The sequence below is a fragment of the Lycium ferocissimum genome, chromosome 9 (genome assembly GCF_029784015.1).
Source record: "Lycium ferocissimum isolate CSIRO_LF1 chromosome 9, AGI_CSIRO_Lferr_CH_V1, whole genome shotgun sequence".
Classification (NCBI taxonomy): domain Eukaryota; kingdom Viridiplantae; phylum Streptophyta; class Magnoliopsida; order Solanales; family Solanaceae; genus Lycium; species Lycium ferocissimum.
This window is the reverse complement of record NC_081350.1, coordinates 32009056-32019359: the sequence shown is the minus strand read 5'-3', so window position 1 is coordinate 32019359 and position 10304 is coordinate 32009056. Positions and strand designations below refer to the sequence as shown.

General features: G+C 35.8%; 1 protein-coding gene and 1 non-coding gene across 2 annotated transcripts; one reads left to right on the top strand and one right to left on the bottom strand.

Annotated features, from left to right (window-relative positions):
* Window positions 1-1562: 1562 nt before the first annotated feature.
* TRNAW-CCA (transfer RNA tryptophan (anticodon CCA)) lies at window positions 1563-1634 on the top strand. The gene has a single exon. It is a non-coding gene; the product is annotated as a tRNA-Trp (tRNA).
* A 794-nt stretch (window positions 1635-2428) lies between these two features.
* On the bottom strand, window positions 2429-9955 carry LOC132030287 (DNA repair endonuclease UVH1). Its single transcript, XM_059419857.1, has 11 exons — window positions 9341-9955; window positions 7590-7894; window positions 6384-6598; window positions 5947-6023; window positions 5559-5723; window positions 4925-5273; window positions 4384-4751; window positions 3723-3833; window positions 3386-3646; window positions 3078-3301; window positions 2429-2995 (listed from the first exon to the last, which is right to left on the bottom strand). Exons 1-11 carry the CDS (start codon window positions 9875-9877, stop codon window positions 2785-2787), a joined length of 2823 nt encoding a protein of 940 aa, XP_059275840.1. The 5' UTR covers window positions 9878-9955; the 3' UTR covers window positions 2429-2784.
* Window positions 9956-10304: the final 349 nt, after the last annotated feature.

Sequence of the window (10304 nt, the reverse complement as noted above, 5' to 3'; positions counted from 1 at the left end):
AATAGGATCTCCCGGTATATATATTAGTGGGAGGTAGCAAATATTCTGTGAAATTAATTGACGTGCCTATAAGCTGGCTCCGACACCACAATTATCAAAGGAGAAAAAAAATGAAATTCAACTAACATATGTTGCTTAAACAGAAGGAAAAAAGAACAGGCAGCCCAAAGTGGATGACCAAACCATGAATGCATGCTCTAAGAAAGCTAATTTATGTAAAAGTCAAATTTGGGAGATGAAAATCATCCAAATCCATGAGCATCTTTAAAAGACACAGTTTCTTGAAAGCATCCACCACTTATATAAAAAGAAGTCAGCAGCCTTTGCAGTTATCATTTAGATTGCCACTTTAACTAACTGCCTGCCTGCACAAAACTTTCTTGGATTTTTGGTCTAAAAACCATCAACCTCACTCAGATCATTCCACTAAAAAATATATGAGTCAATTGTTATTCATTCTTGAGAGGCTCCAGTAAAATAGAAGGGGTCACAAAATCTTGCTATTTATATCATGGTATTATGTTGCTGGAAATTAAAGCTGCAGCTTTGATATGTAGTACTATCAACTAATGGACATATTGAAGTTTTGGGTTGAAAAGTCCTTTTCTATTTGTACTATCAGATTTGATTTTCCAATAGCTTTTGTGGGATGTCCTTGTCCTTTTACTGGTTAACAGCATTTCAAAAACATGCTGCACACTGCCGGAACTTTAACTTTTTGTGATCAAATTAAATCCTAACAATATTGATGTTTCAGGAATCGATTTTTTTTTTCATCCCAATTTACGTTGCACACTTTCTTTTTAATTTTTTCTAAAAAGGAATGCTAGAATTTTTATATTTAAATATAATATAATATTAAAATTTTCATTTTACCCTTAATGAATTATTCTATAGTCATCGGAAACATCCTCTTTACCCCTCCCAAACCTCACTTGTGGGGTTACACTGGATATGTTGTTGTTGTTTCCTTCGATTTCTATTTCTTGTACTATTTGTTGTTTCTCGTACTTCGATTATCATATTATTTTGTGGTAGTTACGGCTCCTTTTTTTTTCATTCAGTTTTATCATGCTTTTTATAGTATTTTGCCATGAATTTTTTTAGTATTGCTTTAAATTTCTTGTTCTTATGTCGAGGATCTACCGAAACAGCCTATCTACTTCCCAAGATAGGCGTAAGGTCTACGTATACTCTACTTTCCCCAGATTCCACTTTGTAGTATTTCACTAGGTATGTTATTGTGTTATTCTATAAGTACAAATGTTTAAAGCTTGTTTTAAATCAAAAATTCTAAAAAACTTCATTTACATCACCAACAACATATCCATGTAATCTCACAAGTGGGGTTCAGAGAGAGTAGGATATACGCGGACCCCACATAACTTAATATTTGTATCCAATCAAACAATGCCACATAACTTATTATTTTGTAAAGAAGAAAAATTATCCTTTTGGCTTGCGATATCGCCGTATCTTTATTAAATTCTAGGTGAATGCAGTTTGATCCAGTCTATCCCTAAGCAGTTAATTATAACATACGAGCAAAACCTGACGTCAACGGATCCGTGGCGCAATGGTAGCGCGTCTGACTCCAGATCAGAAGGTTGCGTGTTCGATTCACGTCGGGTTCAATCCCCCGATCCATACGGTTCCACCTCTTTTTTCACTTTGGATTTTTTTCTTTTTAACTTTTCGATTTTTCCGTTGACAAAATCACAAAAGAGGAAATGCAAAAATTTGCTGCTATCCTTCCTATTTGGAAGGATGGACACGTGAATAAAGAAAAGGGAAGACGAGGAAAAGGCTTTTAAAAGATGAATTCTCAAAGGCCATGTTTTTCACTTGAAAAAATCTTAGATCAATATTATACATCATAAAAATAAAAATAAAGATAAAGAAACTATTAAAAATTATCTATAGTTTCTACTGGCATAAGAATTCTCAATATGACGTAAAGATTCCAAGAAAGCATAGGACCAAAAGTAAAACATATTAACATCACTAACATATATTTTCCATTACGTCCTCCTACCTTTTATTAAGAAATTGTAAGTCCTTTGTGACAACTTCCTTTCCTGTGAAGATAGGAAATATACAGAACCACTAATACTTTTCAATGAAAATTTAAAACAGAGGAAAATTGATTAATAGTATCATCATACTATAATTATTGCTCATAGATCAATTATTGAACTACTATCCGCATTAGGAGTAGGAGACATTCTTTGTCTCATCATCATATACACTAGACGGATTCCTTAAACTTAACAGGACGACCCTTTGGATAACCGAGAACCTTATTATTTTAGCAAGTTTCCCGTTCTTGAATACCAATGGTTTTAAAATCAAATTGAAAAGATTAACCAGTTCCACATTTTAGCTACTTAGTGACATTAAAGATAACCCAATTGGACAAACCATAACCTCCTCTAAAAACGATACAGCTTGGCTTCACACCTATTGATTCATTGCCAACCATCTCAATTATTTTGCACATTGTCCAAAACTTCAAAGAATCATTCTAGAGATTAAAATTACAGGGATACAATTTGCAAGCTCCACAATTGAGCTCACAAATTGCAATGACAGCCAACTTCTAATAAATAAATGAACAAGCAAAAAAAAAATAATCATGTAACCTAAGAACTACATGATGGAAATGGCCATTGAGAACCTTTTCCCATCTCCCAGCAGCTAAGATCTGGGGACGTGCCGATGATGATACAACAGTATAGCTAGGTCGTTTCCCAGAACAATTGCATTAAGCAATCCAATGGGGAGCTAGAGCAAGGTTGGGTATTTTGCATCAAGGAATTCCCTTAACATTTTAGCAGCCTTCTGACCACCCATCAATTCTGCTAATCTCTCCACCGGAAGCATGGCAAGTTCTGCCAAGCTTTTGCACCCATCCATTATTGCCCTGTAGTTGGAATCTGTCACACCCGGCAGCCGTCTCAACATCTCTACTGCAGATGTATTATAATTTTCAGCTCTACGAAAAAGTGAAGCCAAAACGAATGTTATCAAGCTGCTAAACATCAGAATACCAAGCAGAAGACAATTTTAGAACTAACCTGACATCATTTTCAACAACACCCTCTTCTGATGGGACACCCACTCTTATTGCCTTGACCTCATCAGGTTCATCTTGGTTTGATTTAAGAGATGCAAATATTTCGGCTGTTGCATACAGACTACGAGACCAGATAATGCGAAGCCGAGGAAAGTGGAGAACAAGCAAGGAAAGCTTCGAGATAATGCTATTTGGAGTTACGTCATCACCAATTTCACCAGCAGACTACAAAGGAGACTAGAACTTATCAAGAAAAATACCTAATAAAACAGAGATACACCAAAGCACAATATATGCAGCACAATGTACCTGAAATGAAAAGCTTTTATCCTGTGAAAACTCAATAAGAAGAACAGGAATCCGATAATAACGTGACATCATTTCCACCTGGTGGTAAAGACGGCCAGATGCAAAACTGCCAAATAGATCCTGTATACTCTTTCTTTCTACGCATATCAATGGGGAAAGTATGTAATCACCAACTTCCAGGGTCACTGGTATAATGCGCATGCCTTTCTGATGAAGTACGTTAGGAAGAGTACTCATGAACTCCCTCATGTCCACAATGACCTGGTTAAAAAGAAATAGTCTCTGTATTGAGCTAACGTCATGCAAAACGTAATTGTCAAAATTTTGGAACACGTACTTGCATTTCTCTTTCTGCTTCTCTTCTTCCGCCAGCTTTTCTGGTTATTTGATTTTGGGATATAACGGACTGAGGCTCATTGGAAGAATCCAGTCCCAGACAACGTCCGTCCTGATAATTATCCACAATTATATCCCAAAACAGAAAAGCATTTATTAGTACGAAAAGTTGGGTTCTTCCAAATGAATGCAAAGTTACGGAGGCAATGACAATTAATGCACACATTATCTAATTCTTCCTTATATTCTTTATATTTTTGTGTGGAGTTGTGCATAGACTCCACATCTTAGGAAGATCATACATTGTACAACTAATTCATGCATCTTTACTTTTACCATACTACAACTGTGAACCATAGGGTTTCAAACATTATGTTGTACCTCAACAGTTGTATGAACAAATATTTTTAGTTATGAATAAATAATTATTATTTTTAGTTACGAAGAAGTTAACAACCGCCTACTGAATAATGACAATGTAGACTATTGTCATGCATAGAATCAGTAAAACACTTATACAAACAAAAAAGATGTACTGAAATGGGAAGAAGAAAACCAAACAAATTAGAACTTTTCAAAGCTCTTCTTTAAACAGACATGAATGGCAAATTACTAGTAGCATATTGTGATGTGTGGGTCTTTACATGTAGAAAAGAGCTAACCTGATCTACTGGGATCATCATCAGTGATTTCTGTCTTATAAGGGACTCAAACGCTCCATTTTCTCTACGCACACTTGCCTCAAACTTTTGCACCTCAGTAGACTCTTCGTAGAAGAGAAAGTACACCTTAACCTTTCTTGAAGGGTTCTCAGCTTTATAGATTTCAACCTCTCTCACAAATGCAATGTCAGGATGGTAAGCAATAATGGTAGAGGGCTTTAAAATATCAAGAATCTTTTTATCACTCTCCAAGGCATAGAAAACCACTGGTGGGAGCTTCTTAGTTTCAATTGAAGACTCAGCATCCAGACCTTGGTCGTGCTTTCGAAGAAACACTTCATCCGAACATCCGCCGTCTATTGCATTATCTGGGAAGATACCAGGAACATAAGTGTTAATTCCCTTTTTTTTTTTTTTTGGATGAGGTAAAATTTTATTTAAAAAACAATATCAGTACAAAGATAACGCTGGCTAAACAACATTAGAAACCTAAGCAGTCAAGCTTTAATTCATTTGTAAGAGGAAAAGGTATCATATTTACCATTAGGTGCCACATCATTGTTGGTTTTTTCACCAGCTGAACCTTTCTTTTTCTTTCCTTTACCCTTTCCTTTTACAAAACCTCCACCATCCACATGGTTCCGATCATCATCTTCACCAACAATATCCTTGTTGATTCTTTTGCTAACTTTCGATGCAGCCGCCAGCAGTGCATCATGCTCCTGCTTGCTCATGCTACTAACTTCTGCTTTCTTTCCAGGTGAGGTTGCAACAACACCATCAAGTACCCCAAACCCTTTAGGCCCTTTAGCTTTCTTTGCATTGCGTTTTGGCAATGCCTGCAGCTGTACCTTGCTCAACAAATACTTTTCCCACTCTTCACGCATGACCTATCCAATATATAAAATGTATAAGATACCAATTTTGCATTGCATAGTAAAACATGATCAAAATCAATCCATTTTGTGTTACAATTAAGAAAATATGAGATTGTCTCAATAGCCTTTAAGCATAACTTTTGCTGTTATTTATTCGAGCTATTCTTATTCATTTACCGGGACTAAGAACTTTTATCAAGATTGGCTGATATATCTTCCCTTATTCTCAAAAAACGTATAAATAAATAAAGAAAAAAAAAAAAGAATGGCTTGGTAAGAATATGATATTGGAAAAACCTTCTGGGAGCCATTTGTGATGCAATCTTCAAGTTGCATGCACGAGTGTTCATCTTTGCAAGCAACTAAAACAATCCCATTATCATCCCCATCAACAAGATGATCCTTCTCTTCTCCAGGCGATGCCTGTTTATCTCTTTCCTCTTGTATCTCCATGAGGACATCCTGTGAAACAAAACAAGCCCGTAAAATCCTGGTTGAATTCTTTTATTATCTAGGATTAAAACCCATGAAAGCAGTAAGTTTATTTTCTTAGGCAGAAGCCAGCAACTCAAATTGAAACCAATAGGATTGATAAGTTAACATGATTTTATATAGTACTTAAAGTTGATTCTTCAACTACCAAAGCTTACAGTAATAATTGAAAAAATGGAGGTTACTCACTCACAAGTAAGACCTTCCACTTTGGTGGCTCCTCCAAGACTTCCTCCAAAACAACCCTGCTCTCTGCACTTGTTGACTGATCTATGAGAAATAAACAAAAACAAGGGGAAACATGTCATACTTTACAGCTCTACACTGTTATGCTACGATTGAATGATCAACAAGAACAGAAAATTTACACCTTATGCTATTTGCATTGTCTGTTTACTTTTTCAACTTTTACCACCATAAAACTAGATGAGTGCTTCCTTTTGCCCAGTTCTTGCTTTTGAATTTAGGGGGGTGGGGTGGGAGGGGTTGGAAAAGAGAGGAATTTGGCACAGGGTTATCTCCATTAGACTGGTATGATTACCTCACATTTAAGTTATTAAAATTTGTCCAGCTCCATCATTTAGTAAATAAAATGCTGACAAAAAACGTGCCAGCAATGCTAATACATACCTTCATCCTTCTTGCTGTCATTAAGCTTTCTCTTTTTGGTGGATGCAGTCTTACTCTGCCCCAGTTTTCCACTATCTGACCTCCCAAAATGATAAACTCGCTTCTTAGCATACTCAAAGATCTTGTAACTGGACTCCGCAAATATCCAGACGGACCGAAAACTCTCTGATGCTCTAAGTGAGTCTAGATACTTCAAGTAAGTTACAGCATCATACCTACTCACATAAAAATAAGATCAAGTTCTGCTATAAATACAAGAACCATAAGCAAAAAGAAACTGGAATAGACCTCACAGACAGCACCAGTACCCTCCTTCCCAAACTAGAATAGACCTCACAGACAGCACCAGTACCCTCCTTCCCAAATTAGGATAAACAAAGAATTCAGACTAGCACTCCAGAAAAATCTGCTGGTCCCAGTGTGACAGAAATCATAACTTTTGAGAGAAAAGTTTAACAGAAAGTATGTGTCGCTAAGTATATGCCAAGAATATGTGGGGTCATATTTGGAATATCATGGTACAGCACAGAATATGGAATAAACTTCTATCAAGAAGAATAAAAGTGGGTCTCAATTGTACTAAATAAAACATGCCATTTAAGGAAAGTGGACAAGGTTTTGGGATAACCTGAAAAAGAGAAGTAGACCACATATCTTAGACTAGAGGGAATACCATTCAATACTCTCGCCTATTATGAGCAGATACTGTCTAAAAACCAGTAAAGCATACAAGCCATACTGTAAACTAGTGGTTTATATTTTGTCGCATTCCTAAATAATTCTACCTTCCAATATCAAAACTTGATCTTTTCACACTACTACATAATATATGCTTGCGTGCTGGGTTTTCACTCAAATTGAAACCCGACAAATACACATTTCAACTTAACAGAGCAAAAGTATTGCATAAACCATAACCTGATGCAGCAATTATCAAGAGTATGTAAATACCAACTATCAAATAATAGCATCTTGATCAATGAACAACAAAGACAATTTCGCAAAAAAGAATTAACAATTAAAAACCCTCTTTCTCAAAAAAGTAAAAAAATAAAAAAATAAGAGCCATCAACTAGCTTTCTTAAAGAGACATAATAAATATCTCATATCAACAAAATTGTGTGTAAAGAGCAGAAAGTACATGTAATACCAACAAGATAGTGAGTAAAAGGACAACATGAAGAAATAAAACACCAACTTTCATACCTAACAAGGTAATCCAACAGCTTTCTTAATGTCTTCAAGTCTGAAACAAGCTGCTTCGTTCTCTTACCTAAGGTATGCCAGATGGGATCTAGCTGCCTTCTCACTATCTCATCGAACGACTTAAACAAACCATTCTCCACTGTCAAGTCTTCTACATCAACCTTATTAGTCTTTCTCATTTCCTTCAAACAAGCATCCATCACCTCAATCACTGCTTTCTGAATCCCAATCATATATGTTGACATCGGTACCCTTATATCCACAACCTCTGGTGGATCCCTCTCTAAATCCTGTGATACATAAACCTGAAACAGAAAGAACAAACCACTCAAACCATAATATCCTGAGCTCAGATTTTTTTTTTCCCCGCTCCCCCAGCTCATATACTGGCCCATCGAATAATGCAACTTAACTGGAAAATGAGGTTAGAATAATTTAAGAGTAACTACTACCACCGTCGCATTCTATGTAATTAACCTAAGTTGACTTTCATGAAGTTCAAGCTCAATGTCATCACAATTTATGGCAAGTATTGCTCCCTACTTTTCAATTTGTTTGTCTTACTTTCCTTTGTAGTCTATTTCAAGAATAATGTCTCTTCCCTTTTTTTGGCAACTCTTTAATTCCAACTTTCCACATGGCAATGTTTAAGACCACAAGATTAAAGGGCATTTTGGAACTACATATCTTTAATTTAATTTGAGAATACAAGATTCAAAAGTCTTCTTTACTTTCTTAAACCAAGTCAAAACAAACAAAAAAATTGAAACCGAGGGTGTATGTGTGTTTCCTGGAAATTATTTTCCAGTGTTTGGTTACCTTGAATTGTAGAAATATTCTTCCAGTAAAACATTTTCCTACAACTCATTGTTGTCAACCTTTAAATCTCAAAATTACCACCAAAGCACTATACTCCTACACTATCCACCTTATGGTATTACCATTATACCATATGTTACTACTTTTTACACCCAACCAAAAACTAGAAAGTGCTTAAAAAAATGATTACCAATAGTAACACATTTATTTTCCTTTCATACCAAACATCAACTCCCTCCGTTCCGTCCCAATTTAAGTGTCTTACTTTTCTCTTTGGTATGTCCCAAAAGAGCACCTATTTCTATATTTAACAAGTTGACAATTCAAACATCCTAATGACAACATTATTCACATCTTTAATTAGTACCACAAGATTCATCAGTCCCTCTTTATTTCTTAAACACCGTGCCTAGTCAAACTAAGACACTTAAATAGGGATGGAGGTAGTATATATTTCATAATTGAGTTTATAGGAATTACCAGCAATCAGTATCCTCATACACTATCAACCTTATGGTATTACCATATGTTACTAAGAGGGACGGATTTATATTTTGCCGAGGGTGTTTGGGTGAACATTACAGTGTATATTTAGGGTAAATTTTCTGTGTTTATGTACATATATTAACTTTTGAACATCCTGAATAAATGCAAAAGGTTAGCTCAAGCGGTCCAGGGTGTTCAAAATTGTCATGTGTCCTAGCCTCCTAGGTTCAATTCCCATTGACAACATTATTTTTTATATTTAGCTTTTGTTGTTTTTTTTTGAACCCCGAGTGAAAATCCTGGATCAGCCGCTGGTTACTAACTGTCATAACCAACCAAACACTAGAAAGTGCTCAGGAAAATGATCACCTGGAGTAACACATTTTATTTTCCTTTCCTACCAAATCACCTAATATAATTCCATAATCTGAGTATACAGGAATTACCTGGAACCGAGGCCAAAGATGAAGCTTTCTCAGAAAAAGACATTTGAGCGTTCTCTCAGCTTTAGCAAAACCCGAAACCATAGAATGAGGCCTATCCGAAAACGCCCTAACATAAATCGACCTATTCTTCAACCTCAAAATCCTCACAATAAACGCCTCAGTAGACGTATCCGAAATCAAATGCGCATTCATAATAACAATTCCAGCAACAACACTCGTCGGTAAACGACAAGTCAACAAATCAACAATCAGAATCCGAGACGTAATAAATAAAACACCACCGGAATTGTACAGTGATAACCGCTGATTCGCCGGTAAATCGGAAGTGATCTCGAGGGCATTTTGGTAATTTTGTGAGATGGAGGTTTTTTGTGATGACGTGGCGGTGAGGATGAGGAGGCAGCCTTGTGAGTTGTGGTGGAGATGGAGAAGAGAAGAGATGAGTTTATGAAGACCGAGACCGGAGGAAGTGATTACTAAACCGCCATTGGAATCTTCTAGAAGTTCTGTGATTATGTGTGAGTGGAATTGGAGCATGTTTTGGGATTTAGGGTTCCGCCTTGTGACGGTGGTTGTAGGTGGCGGGAGTTTGTTGGAAGAATTCAAAGTGAAGTTATTTATAGGGAAAAGAGTCAAAAATACCCATCTTATTTTTTGAAAAAATTCTTAAAAATATCTCTAATTTATTTTGAATAAAAAATATCCTCTCCATTTTTAAATTTTCAAATATCAAACCTACGTATTGGGGAATAAGGGAATCTTATAGGTTATTATTTAATAGATCGGATTTAAATGATGAAATTTGGTTTAAAAAATAATTTTAGTTATTTTTGGGGATAATTTAAATCAAAGCAGGAGTATATTTGAAAACTTTAAGAATAAGAGGGTATTTTACCCAAAATAAATTTGAAGGATATTTTTAGCCCTTTTTCTAAAGTAGAGGGTTATTTTTGACTCTTTTCCC

What these genes read in the sequence shown, in the direction of transcription:
- LOC132030287 (XM_059419857.1), bottom strand. Translation starts at nt 9,877, where the DNA reads ATGCTCCAATTCCACTCACACATAATCACAGAACTTCTAGAAGATTCC. An exon ending in TCACAAATGGCTCCCAGAAG is followed by an intron (nt 5,274 to 5,558) that starts GTTTTTCCAATA and finishes TATATTGGATAG; the next exon opens with GTCATGCGTGAAGAGTGGGA. An exon ending in AAGCAGAAAGAGAAATGCAA is followed by an intron (nt 3,647 to 3,722) that starts GTACGTGTTCCA and finishes CTTTTTAACCAG; the next exon opens with GTCATTGTGGACATGAGGGA.